The 19,188-nt window shown below is 37.2% G+C and overlaps 1 protein-coding gene across 1 annotated transcript; it reads left to right on the forward strand.

Moving 5' to 3' along the window:
• Positions 1 to 8,970: 8,970 nt before the first annotated feature.
• LOC149948111 (DNA-binding protein D-ETS-4-like) lies at positions 8,971 to 16,643 on the forward strand. Its single transcript, XM_090172969.1, has 5 exons — positions 8,971 to 9,091; positions 11,480 to 12,044; positions 12,125 to 12,325; positions 12,410 to 12,709; positions 15,264 to 16,643. Exons 1-5 carry the CDS (start codon positions 8,999 to 9,001, stop codon positions 15,644 to 15,646), a joined length of 1,542 nt encoding a protein of 513 aa, XP_090029095.1. The 5' UTR covers positions 8,971 to 8,998; the 3' UTR covers positions 15,647 to 16,643.
• The last annotated feature ends 2,545 nt before the right edge of the window (positions 16,644 to 19,188 follow it).

Here is a 19,188-nt window from a genome sequence, read left to right on the forward strand (position 1 = left end):
TTAGCACTCAACACTAGTACAACTCTGAGGAATGCTGGTATTAAAAGTAATTAAAAATTAAAAATATTTTATTGTGAATTTAAACCATTTTATTCGTCTCATTGTTAGTTTTGTTTCGTTAACAAAGTAATTTTCCCTTAATCTAATTTTTAGAAAATTGATTGTTTATTTATCATAACCAAAGTTCGTCAGACTATAAATTAGTTTGTCTACCAAAGATGTCCAGCCAATTAGATCACGTACGTGAGCTTTTTTGTGTTGAGATTACATCTATTTGAAATGCAACCAATTTAATAAAGTTATTTCAAAACGTCATGGACTCCCGAACTTTGACCCGTCGTCTGCTTAAAGCGACTGTCGGCTCTACCATTGCCACCTGTATTTTGAAAAGGCCCCTGTTATTAGAGATGGCCATGAATCTATCCGATTCTTCGAAAAAAAAAGCCACTTTAGTGATGAGCGTGGTGCCATCTATTAATGGTAAAGGAAGTTAAATTCAAAATAGCCAAATGATAACGTCGCCAGAGAGCCTTTGTAGAGTATTATGTTAGACAACTTATATTTTATTTAGTGGGCTTTGACCTAAACTATATATCCCATGTAAAAATATTGTTTAAAATTGCTGTAATTTATGTCATTGACCAATTTACAAACGATCCAATCAACGCGAGGGGTACCTATAAGTACCCGCCTTTTGGGTAAAAATGTAGCTTAACTAACTTGTTTTGATTACGGCGACTACTACATCTGCTGAAAAAAGAGCTACTTGACGTCGAACAGATAATTGCTTAAATATATAATATTGTTATTATTAAATTAGCAACTAACGTCTTTTGTTTTTGTCTAAATGATATAAATAATTTTAAAAATTTCTAAATAGTCTAGCAGAGAGAATAGCAGACGATAATAAAAACACGCCTAATCCCATTGAATGACCCTAAAACGTTAGCCCTCTCGTTGTATGGAAGCAACTAAACGCAGCAACGGTTCCCAATTTCATTGGTTGTGGCTTAATTGCGTCATCGGGTGAGAGAATTTCGGACCAATGAAAATTGGGAACCATTGCTACGTTTAGTCAGACGTTTGTGAACAAGTATTGTACTATTGCCACTTAGGTGGAAAGGTGTAAACATCATAGTTTGCCCAATTAGTTTTTACCAACGAAAATTGTATGACTTTAGTTAGAGATTAAAGGCCTGTTCACACGAGCTGACATTTTGGCCAACTTTGTTGTTGAGTGTAGTTTTCGACTCTGGTTCACGAAACGCGTTGAGTTTTCGTTCACACGCTCCACGAAAAGTTCTTCATATCGCGATCACTAAAGAAAAATACTACTAACTCATACTATAAAATATGTAAATTTATATAAAAAAAAACCTATTTTTGATATTTTTGCGTAATTTAAAAGATGCGTACGAAAATTATACGATATAAATATTTGGTTAGAAAAAGCGTAACAAGTTGTAGAAATATTTTATCTAATCAACAATGTTTTCCAAAAATGTTGGCTCGCGTAAATAATCTTTAAAGGGAATATAACCTCAAGTCGTTTTTTATGTTTTTTATGCTTTTTTGTGTAAGCAATTTTGGCGGTAAGTCACTAAACAGCGCCAAAAATATTTAAAGTCATAGGAGGGAGCGGAAAATGGTCGAAGTTTCGTGTTCCACACCTAAAACCTGAGGTTATATTCCCTTCAAAATGCAATATTTTAGCTTTGACCTGTCGAAGGCGGGGAAAATGCTGTTGAAAGAGTGTTTATCCTATCAATAAAAGACATTATGTTGTTATCAAATAACGTTTAAAAGCTACAAATGTAGAATCAGCCGTTTCAATCTAAACCTTTCACTTGAAATATGTAAATGATTTCCTGTTAGAGCATTCCCTATTTAATCAGGTATTTTACTCTTGATACAGCTTTTTAACATGTGAATTGGCATTCCAACAGAGTTACGCTCTCTGGGATTAAAAACTGCGACAGTATGTACTTGAAACCTAATATTTCAGTGTTATCTCCGCCCGTATATAATTAAGAATTATATTCTACAGCTTATAAAGATTCTAGAAACACTCGAAAATGCAAATGACGGTAAAAAGTTCCTCGTTAAAGAAAATGTAAATTACACGGCAATTCATTGGAGAAGTTAAGAGCAGTTCTCTTCAAACTTGAACGGAAACTTTCTTAATAGCTTTAACAGCGCTGAAATCTACACGTTCACGTTCATAGTTCTTAATATCTCTATTCCGTGAAGGGTTACAACAACAAGCTTAATCTAATCGCGCTACGCAGATAAAAGCAGGTGAAAATATTTACACAAGTATCTAACGAAATTCAGCATTTCCAATTCAAATGTTAGATATATTAAGCCGGGTACATTAAAACGCGTATTGTGGCTAAATGTTACTATATTTTTTAACACTCATTATGACCTATTTGCAGTTCAATTTTTAAAGAAATTTCACTTGAAAAAATAGCGACCGTGTACGGGTTTTCCCTGCGCGTTTGTTAAATATTTTTCGTAAGGTGTGAGATTTAGAATTATATAGTATCGTAGAAAATAGTATTTGGGAATATTACCGTACGACATTTTTATATTAATGATAATGTATTAACTGGTAAAACACGAGGAAGTTTTAAGGGCACGGAAAGTCTTGCCAAAGAACCAGAAATTTTCACACCCCCGAAGTTAGGAGAAAATTGTGGGTAATTTCCCTTGTGTCTTACGTCTCTGCTGATACGACTACTCGATTCCGGCAAATAAATTAAAAAGTGAATTTCCGCTGTACTGAAAAAGCGACGCGTACCAACACTCATTTTTGCTTCCAAAGATATTAACAGGATAAGGGAAGCTTCAAAGTTACGTTTAATTTATTCCCGTATAGGAATTTAACACAATGTTAAATATTTGGAATATCTGGAGGGGATTTGAACCCGGCCCCAAAATATTTTCATAATTTCTAAGATTATTTTTAAGCACACGTTGGGGAAAATACTGAACATCGTAATTATAGTTTTAAAGATAAAGATAAAAAAAGGAAGTCGGTAAAATTTTATTTATTAATAAAATAATCCTTTGAATTGATGCTACTAATAAAATATTTTAGTTCGAAGCTGGTTTTGCTTCTCGCTAAATTAATTAATGTATTATTAAATTAATCCGTTGAAATGATGATCAAGTTTTAAACGAGTTTTCCTTGTCACTTAATTCTTAATTTAATTAAATATTAATTAATTATTAATGTAATCTTATGAAACAATAGTAATATTAAATTATTCTAACTATAAGCGGGTTTTCCTTCTCGCTAAATTCATCAATTAATTAGCTATTAAAAATTAATCTTATGACATGATGGTCAAATTCTAAACGGGGTTTCCTTGTCGCTTAATTCTTTAATTAATTAATTAATTAATTATTAATATAATCTTATGAAATAATGGTAATAATTAATAATTGTAACTCTAAGTGGGTTTTGCTTGTCACTTAATTATTTAATTATTTAATTAATAATTAATATAATCCTATGAAATTATGGTAATATTAAATCATACTAACTCTAAGCGGGTTTTGCTTGTCGCTTAATTCACCAATTAATTAATTAATTAATTATTAGAAGACATTGTTTGGTAGTGGAACTTCATGCATATATTAAATAAAAATTAAATAAAAACGCTTTTTTTACTTGCATGAATAGATTTAAATTTTAAACTTTAATTTGTGCCAGCATATTTAATTTTTTGTTTAAAATAGTTTTTATTAAAATAATTTTATCAAATGATGCAATATTTCATTATATTGATCTAAACTGGTTTTATTTTTCACATAATCTTACGCAATGATAGTAATAATAATTTATTCTGATTCTAAGCTGATTTTCTTCGCTTAATTCTTTAATTAATTTATTTATTATTAAAATACATTTTTGTTATGCTGAAAATATTAAATTATTCTAATTATACACGGGTTTTCATCAATTATTTAATATATTATTAGTATAATCGTATTGATAATTTTATTAAATTATTTCCATCATAAGCAGGGTTTTCTGGTCTCTTAATTTTTTTAATTAATCCAATTTTTATTAATATAATCTTATGAAATGATGGTAATATTTCATTATTCTAATTCTAAGCGGGTTTTTCTAGCCGCGAAATTTATCAATCAATTAATTTATTCTTAATATAATCTTATATAAATGATGGCAATATTAAATTATTAAAATTCTAAGTAGATTATGCTTGGCAATAAATTCTACAATCAATTGATGTATTAATTAATTATTAAAGTAATCTTACTTAAGCTGGATTTAATTGTCGCAAAATCTTATGCCATGATGGTAATATTAATGTATTATGATTAATAAATTCCAAACTGGATCGCTTAATTTTCTAATTAATTAATTATTTAATTAATTAATTGATTTACTATTAATATAATCTGATGAAATTATGGTAATATGAAATTAATCTAATTCTAAGAGTTTTTTCATGTACCAAAATTCATCAACTAAGTATTTTATAACTAAATTAATCTTATTAAATGATGGGATAGTTAAATTATTATAATTTTGGGCGGGTTTTCCTTGTCACTCAAAATCATCATAGAATAGCGTTAAAAAGTCAAGCATTTGTAATATTTAAATTCGTCTTCCTTTATTGTTCATTTACAAAACAAATTCGGTATCGTAATTGAAATTACTTTCATAATCTCTAAATAATAGAGTCTGCATTGTGTGTTTTGTATGAAAAAAACTTTTCTAGTGAATTTCTCGGTGAAAGGCTTCTGTCGAGGACCAGTTGACAAGTAGGCCTACGGCTAATGACAATATCTCTGGTTGATGAAGTATGTTTATTTTCGTTTCATTCAATTTGCAAACGTGTTTACGAAAGCGAAAACACAATGAGACTCTGGTTGTGTAATTAGGTCTTCTTTACTCCCCCGTTAACGGTCTCTACTAGAATGATTTTCAGGGTTAAACTAGAATAATAAGTGCCTCTTAATAAGAACTAATCGCTCCCTTTCGCGGCTAGTGAGATCAGCCGAAAAATTGATGCGCAGAGCCGCTTTGCTTTCTATAAGGCTATACCCGAGACCGCCCTCAATTCCGACTACATTTAGAAGGACGCCGATGTTAGCGGTATCCACGGCTATCCGTCTGATTTTCGCTTCATTATTCATTATTAAAATTTGATCACACGATTCGCATCTTTTAGTACTTGCATTATTTGTTATATCGAACTTAATTTAAGTATCGTATACTAATTAATTGGAAATATATATGCAACGACGGATGGCTAGTTTAAAATAAATTAAAAATAATTATTTTGTAAAAACATTTTTCCTTTTTATTTACATCGCAAGCTTTTATTTATATATATTTCCAATTATTTACCTATGTCATTCACTTTCTAAATAGGAAACTGTCCGCTGTTATTGTTGTAAATTAGAAACTAAACAAAGTAAGCAAAATAACTATATATTAAATAATTAAATTCTTTTGATTTAACCCTAGTATTTGTTTATGACGCGCCAAGTCACTGAAGCGAGGCCGCGAACCTTTGAACTTTAAACCTACCCTCAATTTGAGGAGAGTTTGAACTCACACCAATTTGTTTAAATATGAAACAAAAGCTAAACTAAATAGAAACTATTATTTTAGTAAAATATTGTAAAAAATTTTATTTTTCAAAAAAGCCATAAAAATCTGGATTTTTTCAAGTGGCTATAACCGGATTTAACCAGGTTGCTTTAGCCGGTATGGCTGATTCCATGCCAACCCCGCTTTTAATAGACCTACCCTGACCTCGCTCTAAACCCTACTTAGCTTATTGGTTAATCCGCAACCGATAGTAAATGAACAGTTTTCGGAGTGGCCTGGATTTGGTTTTGATGACAACGCGAAATCTTGTTCGTCTTTCGTCTTCGTGAAATCGAGGTCGAATGGTCGTCGAACCTCGCCAGATTTTGTTTCTCTCCACCACCTTCTTCGAATTTGGTTTTTAGAACATTCGAGCCCACAGATTTTTAGACTGATTCCACTGATTCATGGCCTCGCCCCTGTACTCGATTTTCTATAGAACATCTTCCAAATTTATATTTCTTATCACGATTTATCTTAACGCTAATTTTGACGATGGTGTTTAATTAAACAATTAGTGGTTAATTCTGTATTAGAGGATCACCTACAGCGACTGTCCATTAAAATATTAAAATAAATAATAATAATAATCAGCTAGGTTAATATCCAAGTCATCTAGCGCAGCGGTTCCCAAAAGGTGTTCCGCTGAACCCTGGGGTTCCGCGGAAAGGTCACAGGGGTTCCGAGAATTCACGGCTTTGTGTCAAGAGTCTTTTAAGATAAGTAAAAATAATGAGTTGGGGTTCCGCCAGAATTTGAGGGATAATTTCGGGTTCCATAGCAAAAACAAATTGGGAATCTATAGCGACTATTAAATCTAGATTAATTAATTAATTAATTAATTCATGTGGCCGAATAGGCCTGGGCCTAGGGCACCAAGCCTACAAGGGGCACCAAGAGGGTTCGATAAAAATAAAAGTACAAAACTTTAATCATTTGCTTTTCACAAAATATTTTCCGGAGTAATTTTAGTAAATGCGTCTACCCTATGAACCAAAAACATTTGATTGTAACATTCTCTGACGGACTGCCGTCTAGCCCCTGACGACATACTAAATCTGGCAGCAAAATGAATTTTCCTTCCATTTCTCAATTATAAATTGAGGAAGCGCCTAGCTCGCTATTGAAAGGGGGCACCAAAATTAACTTGGGCCTAGGGCCCCATAAAGTCTTAATCCGGCCCTGCTCCTTACTCTTACTACTACCGTTAAGCTCGAAAAGTTTTTATGGAAAGGGGAAACCGAAGAACTAGAGGGGAAACCACTTCGCAATTGATCGCTTCTAGTATGGGGAGCTAAATTTCTTATCTCTCTTCTATAAGAATGGTCAATAAAATTCGAAGCTTTAGTGACAAAAGCGATATTACGCAATTGTAGTACCGCTATTATTAAGCGTCCGCAATTTCCGGCCCGTTACTGCCCGGAAGTGGGGGGCGCTTCGTATATCTATTGTTAGTTGTTGGAAGCGTGCGTGAACCGGTATGGACCATTTGCATTTAAAATTTAAAGAGCAATTTCAGCAATATTGTACCCAGAGACACCAGTTGCGAATAATAATCGACTCTACACTCTTTTCCGGTTATTAGAATCGGCGGAGTCCCAAGGACGATGCTTATAAAACCGTATTTATTTAACACTAATTAACCGAGATTGGCAAATTTCGCGTACTTTATTTTTGAATTTCAAAGTGATTATTATTATTAAAACCAGAAGCTTATAATAAGATTATTATTATACGCTTCTGTTAAAACGTATTTTAAGATTTCAGAGTGCAATTTTCGTGTTGATTTCTGTTTATTTAGGCCGATTTTAGAATTTTCCAGTTGATTTCAATCAATCCTTTTTCTCTAGACTCTAGAGAATAAGAGATTTTACGAACTTAAAAACGTAATTAGCTTTTTATAATAAAATTTGTGAAAAACAAGTTTTGGTTTGGCTAACTCACAAGGAGACTACCCGAGGTGTAACACACCGATTTTGATCAAACTCGGGGGTTTGGTAGACCTTCATGTAACTTGAAAAACCATGAAGGGAAATGTCTCCATAGGCAACCGTTTTGCCATGGCAACCAAAAATGTTTTTGACAACACAAAATGGAAATTTTCCCATTGAAAATAACATGGGAATCTGATCAATTGAAAATGCTAAAAATAGAAAATATAAATATAAAAATAAAATTGGTCAGATTCCCATGTTATATTCAGTATGAAAATTTCCATTTTGTGTTGTTAAAAACATTTTTGGTTTCCATGGCAAAACGGTTGCCTATGGAGACATTTCCCTTTAAGCGATGATTGTGCCCGGATTTATGATGTGCAGACGAAAGTGGGTCCTACTTTCGACAATTAACAATTTTACAACATGTAAAATGGCCTGGCTTCGGCGCTTAGAAATAAACCTGAGAAGGCTTGAGTGGCAAATCAAATGAAATGAAATGGCAAGACTAACGGCTAGAAACGGTTCGCAAATATTAAGTTATAAATATAACTATTTTTCAATTCGTTATTATATTCTTTAAATTTATATTTTAAAGTTGTGGAAAATCCTCAACTTTGAAGTTCGGTAAAGTACCCGAGTACTTCCAGGCTCTTATTGTTAAGTGTTGCGACAGAGCTCGTAAAGCCTGATTTACGCCTTCCAGTGTCAGGGTCCATCCCCATCCGTAATAATAAGGAGGAAATATGGAGAAGGGTCCGACCCTGTCTACGATGGATGCGAGAGTCCGGGGTCCCGCTGGTCGTCTATTAGCTAGGTGTTGCGCAAAACCCGACCAAAAACTACCCAAAGTTTATTTTGGAACATTACATTTTTCGCAACTCGACCTTGGTCGTAATTCTTATCCTTTCGCCGCGTTTCCAAGGTAATGATGAAGCAATTGCCTTCGTAGGTAACGAAAAAATAAATTATCCGTAGAACAGTCGTTCCTTTATCAAATAAACATTTTCTTATCGGTGCCCAAAACACCAGCGACTACCGCTAAACTCGGTGACGACCGGCCCGATAGCACCCCAAATTAGCACGCTGCCCACTGCCTCCAATCAATCGCTTGTATTTTGTATACCGACTGATTATTTTTCTTATACGAAGGGAAAACAACTTTTGGCTACCGACTGTTTAGTTTATCGCTTTGTTTTAATCTCCTTTTCGACACCCTCGAAGAGACGCGGTATGACGTCAATGAAATAACGAATCGCGATTGGCGAACCGATTCTCGAAAGATGAGGGAAGTGGGGGGCGCGAGCGTTTTGCCAAACGGGGCAAAATGTGATTGTGATGGAGGCTCTAAGAGCCTCGTGTCGTCTGGCGTACTGGAAACATTAAGAGGAGGGGCATTCGCGAAGGGGGGCACTCCGAAAACCTGTTGATGAAATTGGGGAAACAACTTCAGACCAGTAGAAGCCACCGCGAGAGCAAGATGTTCCGTTGCCAGCCACTCTCAAAAACAAACGAAAATCAGGTAAATGCTCTTTATTTTATTATTCTCTTTAAACTAAATTGTATTTATAACTCGGTTGATATTGTACATTTATCGACAACTATTCATTTATAATTGTTATTAGTAAATTAAATTTATTTTTTGAAAATAATATTAAGTCAATATTTAGGCTTTTCGAGTAACTCGCGTTCGATGTTAATTCATTTTAGTATTGATTGATATTGTGAACTAACAATTAATAATTAATTTATTAATAAATAATATAAATTAATTAAAATAATTTTAAAATCTATGTACGGCTTTTAAGTAACTCGTGCTGGTTGTTTAATTTGTTTTAGAATGTCTTGTAAGCCACGGTGTTAAAATGCCACAAACTCGAAAGCTATAGAAGAAGTATCATTTTTCCTTCAAAATTTATCATTTATATTTGACGTTTTGTAAGCGTCATATTAGTTTACTGACTTAAGGATTTTTTTCAATAACAATTACATTAGCCCAAGGTTTTCCGTATTACCAGCTTCGTAGTGACAATTGACCTTCATTACGATTCTTTATTTGATTACGTCAATTTTTATAGCGCTCCGTTCATCAAGGATTTGTACGCTTTACCGAACGCATTCGTGTTTTATTGGAAAGATAATATTATTTAAAAATCTATTTTTAAACCAATAAAGTGGGAACGCCGCGATAAGCCACGGCGTCTTCGATTGAAACGTAATGACGTCACGTTCAAATTAATTATCCAACCGAATAGTTGCGAAACGAGCTAACAAATCCCCCTCCCCGTTTAAAACCTTCTCCATCCCACCCGGCCGGGGTGGTGTCGGATAATTAAAACTCCACGCTGCCAAGAAACCCTGTAACAGTACGTTAACCCACACGTGATATGTCAAGGTATAATCAGAGCACGCCCGAGGCTATTTTCTTCTTCTTCTCTGGGTAAAAACAAGTGGTAAAAAGCGATCTAGAAAAATAGATAACAGCCCCAAGTAGCGAAGGAATAAAAATGGGTTCATTATAATACTCGTCGTCTGAGACGCCAGGCGATGAGGGGGGTGCTAAAATAGGGGGTATTTCGATGGCCGTGCCCCTAAGGAATGTTACTCCACTAGTTTTTTTTTATGTAACAGCCCCCAATTGAAGTCCCCCTGGTGGTAGTGGTACCTCTCTCTCTCTTCTCTCTAAAGATGGGTTTCGCGTAGCTAAAAGGAGGCTCTAATCGTATCAGAAATATATTGGAACGGTGTAGATGTAGTTTTTAAGGTAATTTATTGGCTTCGTCGCAAAACCGAGTTTTGGTAGCCCGAATTACTCCGGCGGTATCATTTAAATCAGGCCAACGAAAAATAAAAGTTCAACTTGGGAAAAATGCGTTTCTCATTTGGAGTTTTGGACGATAGGCGTTCGTTGGGAAAACATCATAAAATGAAAATCCGAATTCAAGGGTATCTACCGCGATAAACCAGTTTTTTCGTTACGCACGTTTGAACGGTTTAGTAGGGTGTCCATTGATACAGGCTCCATTTTAGGTTTTTACATTATGTACAATTTGGACACTAGGCTGGCGTCATCTCCCTTAAATAGATAAAAAATTCGCCATTGAACGAACGGAAATCTATTTTAAAGAGTTTATTTAGCTTGGGGTTATCGCGGGAGGGGGTCGGTGGACAATAAACTACGACCCCCCCCCGTAACGGTCGCGTTTCCGCCCCCGTTTGGACAATGGACGTCTTCCTTCCTTTTTCAGCAATTCGAATAAAATACTGCAGAACAATTATCATTTTTATTTCCTTTCACGGTGGCGCACAATCCCTCCCACTGGTCTATTGAACGGAAAACCGTCTGAATGTTAGTCTACATCTAGCCCCAATCTTCCTATACAAGCCTTAGTCCCGTATTCCATTTTTTTTAAATGGTGAAAGTTCCAGATTCCATTCCAAAGGTTCTACTTTTTTCAAACATTAAATTTTCCGCCGTAATCAATGGTAGGTTTAGTACAAGAAACGAACACGTGTTGGGGTCGTAAGAGGCAGGCGTTGACGAAAGAATGCTAGCCGTTTTGGCTTTCGCTTCCAGATATCGAAACCATATGTTATATTTTTGCGGGGGCTTAATGGCTACACGTCAGACCGAAAGTGATATATCTTGGCCAAAATGAAATTGATGTTGTTAGAAAACGCAGCCTCGCCACGCCGATGACTGATGACGAACTTGTATCACCCTCTTGTTGACTGCCCCTAACCCTATTGATCGCGTGGTTTTATTACGAAACAAGGTTTCGGGTTACGATACCGGGAACGCTTTTAGTAGTTGAAAGCTTTATTTAAACACCATGTTCATAGTATTGGTGCGAGCAAACTCGTACTTGTTGTTAAACTGAGCATCTGCCTTTGGTTCTTTTAAACGTAGCGTCCTCAACTTGTTCCGAGTCCGAGTCAAGGAGCACCCAACAGCCCGCTTGAACTAGAGAACTGGTACATACCCGATTTCGACTGGCTGAAGGAACCCGACACGCCGAGCACCCTCTCCTTCCCTGACAGCCAGAGTATGGAGAGCTCGTTCTGCTCTCAACGATTTTACATGGAGGACTTCTTGCCCAAGAGCGAATCTACGACGCCGTCCAACGGACATCACGCCGCCGCGGTCCGAAGACCGTCTATACAGAACTACTTGATGCCCTCGCCGCCATACTCAAACGTGAACGTGCCTTGCAATAAGAATCCCATTTACCGGGACAGCTCGCCCGGTTCGCCTCCCAACCTCATCACGGACATCAAAAGAGAAACCCTCGACCCGTATAGGGACAACTGCCTCTTCAGAACCGTCGACATCAAACAAGAACCTAATTTACAAGTACAAAACCACCAATCCTGTCATTTGTCCATCGAGAAGATCGAGCAACTTCAAAGTCTAGCCGTTGAACAGGCTTCGAAGGACATCAGCGCCGCTTGTGGCGTTTTAGGCATAGGCTCCGGTGAGGGTTCGCTTCTTATTCGCCTACTCTGGCGCCCCATCTACGACCAGGGGTTTCAAGATTTGTTTTGATTTTGTTAGATCCGAGAAGCTGGAGCGCCGAAGAAGCGCTTTCTTGGATCGGATGGATCCTGCGTCAATATGATCTCCCGCCGATCACCCAATTGGACAGGTTCCGTTTAGACGGATCCGCAATCTGCGCGCTGTCCGAAGAACAGTTGCGCAGGTTCGCTCCACATTGTGGCGATATTCTCTACGCGCAATTGGAGATATGGAAAAATGGTAAATGAACTGTTTAGGGGAATGCCATTAGCTTTTAGAGTCTTAGGTTAATCTAATCGTGGTGGTTTTTTGGTCCCTTTACAGCCGGAGATCTGCAGCAACACCAAGCGTCTCCGCCTCACGGCGCGACCTTCAAAGGTGACGATACCTTCTTAGACCTGAGTGCCATTCTCAATCATTGGCACTCGGAGCCTTCTTTACCGGTTCAGCAACCTTGTTCCTTGTCACCCAACGCGCAAAACCATGTGTCGCCTACGCATCCCGTCTTCTACCCTGGTCTCAACGCTTCCAGTCCTTCTCCCAGAGACGGTGTTAGCGTTGTTCCCGAAATATCCACCAACGCTGCTGGCAGCGATTTCAACAGCGAGGGAATACCCAGCGAAGGTAAATATTTTATCATTACCTAATGACAGTCAGATTGCAAATATTAAGGGCTCGTCCGCGATTTTCGTTAGTTCGTTAACAAAATTTTAGTCTTTCGTGGCTAAAGGGAGTTGGTTTTTCCCCTAAATATCGCTGACTGAGTCTCCTGTACCCCGTGTAGTTTAATTACCCCTGGTGGCTCCGACATGTCTATGTCCGGTTAGAATGTTTACTAATTACCCCATCTAACGACCTCTGGTTGTTTAGTGTCTACTACATTTTCTCAAACATAAATTGGCCTATTATCTTTGGTAGGGCGCCCCCAGAACTTATTATTGGCGAAATTGCACCTTATACCAAGTTGCCAAACCCGCATTTGAATTCTCCCCTGTTTTTTTTTTAAGTTAAGAATCAAAAACGATCATTTTAGCATTTTTTTTAGCTCGGGGAGAAAAAATGGCGCCGATTTCTCTCGAGGCGTCGTCTGTAAAAGAAGGAATGTGGCTCCGCCTTGAGGCCACGGGGGGAACCAAAGCGACGTCCATGATCTTGGCGAAGCCCTAGACTTAGCACCCCCTGAAAATTCTTAATAAATTTAGGAGTACTCTAATCGAAAATTCGGAGACCGGTTTCTGCAAAATACAAAACCAGTTCCAGCCCTCGCAAGAGGGGGTTGCAGATCTTCGCGTCCAAAGAATTATACAATTTTAAATGGCGAACTTCGCCGAAGGTTTTGGCGCGCGCGTGAAAGCGGTAGCTAGACGTGCCTTCTCTTTTGGTAAGCGTTTCGGTTGAACCCTGCACCCGGGTAGCGCGGGACAGTTCAACCGTCGTCTGCAGCGTGTTCTAAAGGCCGGCTGAACTTTTGGAAAACAGATACGCGCCTCTTATCGTTTTGAATTATAAATTAAAAGGTGGATTTTTTTAGAGGTGGTTTCGCGGGATTAAGAGGTTGAACGTTCCTTGTGTTTTTGAATTCGTAGATAACCTTGGAGATAACAACCTTTAGAGAGAAGTCGTTCCGATTTTCAAAGAAAGATTTAACATTTGAATCTTCTCAACGCCAGCCACATCCATTTTAGTTCTACTACCATTTTAACAACGACCAATCTAGCGTAACTTGTATTAAAACAAAGTCACTAGCATCACTCAGTAGCTAAAACACGATTTAAAGGTCACACTCTTATGAACAATATCGCTATTAGAGCCAACATTCCAGATAAAAATGCTTGAAAAAAATATTTTATTTTTACACTTTATTTCCCCGTAAATTGGGTTGCCGAAGATGGTCTATGATAATTTCACGGTCGGTCGAACACGCGCGTAGCGTAGCAAGGTCCTCCATTGACCCATTTTCTGTTAAAAGAACCCACTTGAAAGGGTTCAATTTTGAAGCAAAACGAATACGCGCCAACTTAGCGAAACCTTTTTTTTTTTGCTATTTTCGTAAAACTCGATGCCATTTTTTTCTAATCTCGAAAACGGGCGTCTTCTCCAAGGTGGAGAAAGAACCAGTTTTATAATGGCGCCCTCTTGTAACTATGACGTCATGGCGATGTCTCCAACTAGTTCAGCGTTGACGTCATCGCAACTCGCTTTTCGAGTGGGTTTTTTTTTCGAGATAGGCGCGGGGGGAGAATATTGGTCTTTCAAAACGCCCATCCGTTCGATGAATATTTTTTCCATCCATTAGGAATTATTGTAATTAATTGGCGATTTGCAAAAGGGGAATTTTTTCATAACTCGAGGAAAATTTGTCCGTATAAAATAAAATCCCCCGTAGTTATAATTTGTTCCGGTGAATGTTGCGATTACGATGGCGTCAACGGTGTTCTAGGAAAAATATTTTTGTGAAAAAAAATTAAATATTTTTTAGTGTATTGTTCAAAAACCGTTTGGCTTCCTTTTAAGTTCCGAAAAACTTGTTTAAATACGACTTTAGATATTTAAGCCTACCGTAAGGTCCCTTAAATTGCCCTTTCAAGTAGGTAATTTTAATAGTTGATTTTATACAATGTCTTTACGCTTGCCCAACTTTTTGAAATGTTGCCCTGGAATAGTCCAGCCAATGCCTAAGAATGAGTTCATAAGCTCTTTAGTGAGAGAGAAAACGGATCCACAGCTGAAGCGGGGAGGCAACATTTCAACAAGATGGGCAAGGTTATTTTATAAAAAGAACTATTGAAACTTAAATTTAAAGTGCCACAATCATTAAATAGGACTTGAATAATACCGCGCTATCACTAGGTACGGAAGGGGAGGTGCTACCTTAAATTAGAACCGAATTTTACAAATGATTATCTGTCCCTTTAATGTAAAGGTTTCCGGTCGTGATTTCTGAATAGAGTAGTAGCACTCCGTAGCTTTGGCCATGGCCGCCATTGTGGGCGCAATTTTTTTATGAATAGGAAAAAGCATGGGTGACGTCGTGTGACGTAGCACTGCCATTACTCTATACTCGGCGCTTATTACGTTCACCACGCACCGCGAAATCTCCGTAAATGTAGTCGGTTTATCATTTTAACTAACAGGATATATTTCCCATTTTAAGCGTAATTATTATTCTTTGATCTAGACGAAGCGAGCGACGACAGCGCGGAAATGGACACGAGGGTGACGACGAGCGGAACCGCGGTCGGTTTGCCAACCACGGTTGGCTCGACTGGTCGACCCGGCTCGCATTCTCACATCCACCTTTGGCAGTTTTTGAAAGAACTCTTGAATCAATCGCATCTGTACGGTAGTAGCATTCGTTGGTTGGACCGCAGCAAGGGCGTGTTCAAAATCGAGGATTCCGTCCGTGTGGCCCGTCTTTGGGGCAAGAGGAAGAACAGGCCCGCCATGAACTACGACAAGTTAAGTCGTTCCATTCGCCAGTACTACAAGAAAGGTATCATGAAGAAGACTGAACGTTCGCAACGTTTAGTCTACCAGTTCTGTCACCCGTATTGCCTTTAAAGGTTCATACTGAACCATCGGGTACCAATTCTTCCCCGCTCGTAGCTGGTTCTACGTCGTTCTACCATTGTATCTTTTTTTTTAACTTTATCACGCGAATAGAAGTGACGCGGGAGTAATGGGTGGAATGGTACTACGAGCTCTGTCGTTTTCAGTCACTGCGCAGGCGCAGGTACCGTTTCCTCCTATTTCCTCGGGGAGTTTTTCTCCAGTCTATTTATCGCGCGTCTTCCGGTTGTTGTTTTTTCTACGAATGTTTACAATTTGATAAATCGAGGCCGGCTCTCGATTATCTTCATTTATAATATCGATTAATCATTTTCCTCAAACATTTAATTCGAAATCGGTTATTGTTATAATTAACACCGGTTATCTCGTCATTATACATTCATATTCTCTTAATTATTAAAAAAAAAACTTTTTTTTCGCTCCGTAGTAAGTTTCGAATCTTTTACGAGTTGAGCCGATTTCAGTTAGTTTCCGACAGCGCCGTTAGGTGTCGCCCCCCGGTGGGGATACGCCTCCGTGATTGTCGGTATCGCGACGACTGATTTCAGAGTTCGCTCATTTTGAAATAAAGTTTCCGAAATCGTAACTCGGATAAAAGCGAAGTGTTTATCCTATATATCCATGATATATTGTTAGGTATGTTCTACGAACAAACCATTATTGCGTAGTTATTTTTTAATTATCACGTACATTGATTTTGAAAAAGTAATGAAAGTGTTTTTTATTTTTATGTTAATTTCCTAAAGGTCCGTTTCGAGAACTTGGCGCTCGAGTAAATGAGCGTCATTTTCGTTCAACCTTTAGCCATGTTTTCTAATTTTTAGAAGTTCGGTAGTTTAGTTCTAAAAGTTTCAATTTGTTAATTTTATATAATATTAGTACTAAAGAGTTGGTTATGGTTTTTTTTAGTTTTGTGTACGGTAGTACTTGGATTGAAACTTTTTTTACACTCAATTGCTTTAGTAAAACAAATATTGTAAAGTTTTTTACGAATAAAAATTAATGCTTGTAATTTGTCTATTTATTGAAATCTTCAGGTGGGGTATTTTGGTTGAATTAGTTTTGGAGCAGCATCTTCGGATTCCTGTTCAGAGGTTGAAGGTATTGTTTAAAGTTGTTAACTTTCCGGAAAATTAAAATGCGGAAAAATTTCCATAAAATTTTCCGCAAATCGGAAAAATAAAAAATTTAAACATAAATTACTTTTTAAAGGGAATATAACCTGCAAAGCAATCTTTATGGAAGACCCCTTAAATTTTTCAAATGTCCCTGTACAGTGGCGCCAAACGTTTTTAAAGCCAAAGGCATGAGCGGCCAGAGCTGCAAGCGTTGGTGTTCCACACCAAATACCTGAGGTTATATTCCCTTTAAGGGTTTTTATAGTTTTTAACTTTTTATCGATATAAAATGTCTAATAACAGTAAATTTACTACAAAACAATAATAGTGTTACATTGTTAATCAGTTTAAACTAGTCTAGACGTTTAGTTTTGCTTTTATATTCGAAAAAATGAAGCGAAAATGCCGCTTTATTTAAATTTGCAAATAATATATTAGACCAATCATGGAATGCAATTTTTTTTAAATTTTTTCGGAAAAATACGGAAATTTTTCCGTAAAAAGGCTACGGTCATTTTCCGACTTACAACACTAGTATTGTTCGGCCCCAAAAAAAGGTAACCTGGAGGGATATTCTGTAAAAATTAAAAATGACAAAATCTCAATCCTTCAAAAGTGGCAATGCTCTTGTGGAGAAGGGGTGGATACCAAAATATCAAACTGCAGATTGTGTAAGTTCAATTTTAAGTAGTGGCAGTATGTTACGCTATATCCGGTATTTTAGTCAAATCATAAACTAAATAAACAAGCTCTTACCAGCAGACGTAAACTAAATGCAGCGGACGTAAAATACAGATTTATGTTTGGCACCATCGACCGTACGTCGAAGCATTTCATTAAAATCGCTTGCGTCGGCATAATAGATCGCCACGATTTTGAATTTGATCAATACTATCGATAGTTTGATATTTCGATAGCGCATTGTCATTTTTGACGGATCATTATTTTTTTGTAATTTTCGATTTTTATCCCTGGCAACGAAATTTTTAAGAGCTTGTTGATTTAGGATAATTCAATCATGGGCAAACTGATTAAATCATGTCGGAATCCGTTTAGTTTTCGTTTGTTCATTTTAATAATTATTTTAAATATTTTGGCGATTTTAAAATGTTTGTTTTGTTACCGGTTGTTGATTCAAAATGTTCAAGTACTCGAAAACGTAAAAATTAGAATAATGTTGTCGAATAGCCCTGTTTTTTACTAAAATATTAGGAATAAATAAACAAGCTCTTACCAGCAGACATTAGCAAATTGATAAAATTCATTAGTTCTAATGATTCAGGATTTTACGAACATTTTCCAACAAAACGGCAAGCTTAATTGCGTTTCGATACATACCTTTAGTCTGGTACAAATATTGTAATCCCATGGTACTCCCAATAGGTTCACCCATGAAAGGGGCCCTGGGCCAACACAATAACGTAGGAAATTACATTAATTTTTTATTTCTTATCCGGACTTTCCAAACAGCATATGGGCCCCACTTTTAATTAACTTTTGGGTGCGCCACTGACATTAAGCATTTTACTCTTGTACAATCGCGGGTACGGGAAATTTACCTAGAAGTAGACAAGGCGAGAAGTGTCATTGGGACAGTCCTGATTTCAAAGAGACCGGTTGTAAATAGGTCCTACCTCTCAAAAGACTTAACGTGGCTTGTTAGCACACACTTTCCTCACATTAAATTTCTTTACTAGCCAGGGGTTTTTATCTTATTCGATATTCATATCCAAGCTGTATATCTCTTGTTGGCTCGTAGTTCAAGTTCAACATGAGCGCTTAATTAAGAACGTTTTCTGGTTGAATCTGAGGGGTAAGACCAAGGGCGTATCCAGGATTTTATTTCAGGGGGGGTTTTGAGGGAAAATTTCACTGATATTCATTAGGCACCCCCCCCCCCCCGGTCATCTCAGCATTTCGGGGGGGGCGGGGGCGTTTGAACCCCCAACCCCCCCCCCTTAAATACGCCCTTGGGTAAGACAGTCTCAGATAATCTGTACACCGAGTTCGTGCATTTAGCACTGTTAAAGGTACATATTTTCAAGAGTTCGAGAGTTCCATTTAGCACTGTCAAAGGTACGGCAGTGTACACCGAGTTCGCAGAGTGTCTTACCCCTCGGTTGAATCAGCCGAAAACTGTCAATAATATCGATTAAGTGTATCATGAATGTATTCATTTCAACCATGAATATCGAACTATATCATTACTCTTTCTACCATCTGGGGCTAAAATGGGCGGTGCCTTTTACGTGTTACGTAATCACTTGAACCAATCAGGAGACAGGCGATTGTCGTTGACTCCATCCGCAAAACATTTCCGGGATTGCGTGATTTAACCGGCGAAGAAAATGACTCGTAATTCTTTGAACAATTCCTGTACTTTAACAATATTACTTGATAATCATAAATAAAGAA

Source organism: Leiobunum rupestre, chromosome 4 (genome assembly GCF_980474605.1).
Source record: "Leiobunum rupestre chromosome 4, qqLeiRupe1.1.hap1, whole genome shotgun sequence".
Taxonomy (NCBI): Eukaryota; Metazoa; Arthropoda; class Arachnida; order Opiliones; family Sclerosomatidae; genus Leiobunum; species Leiobunum rupestre.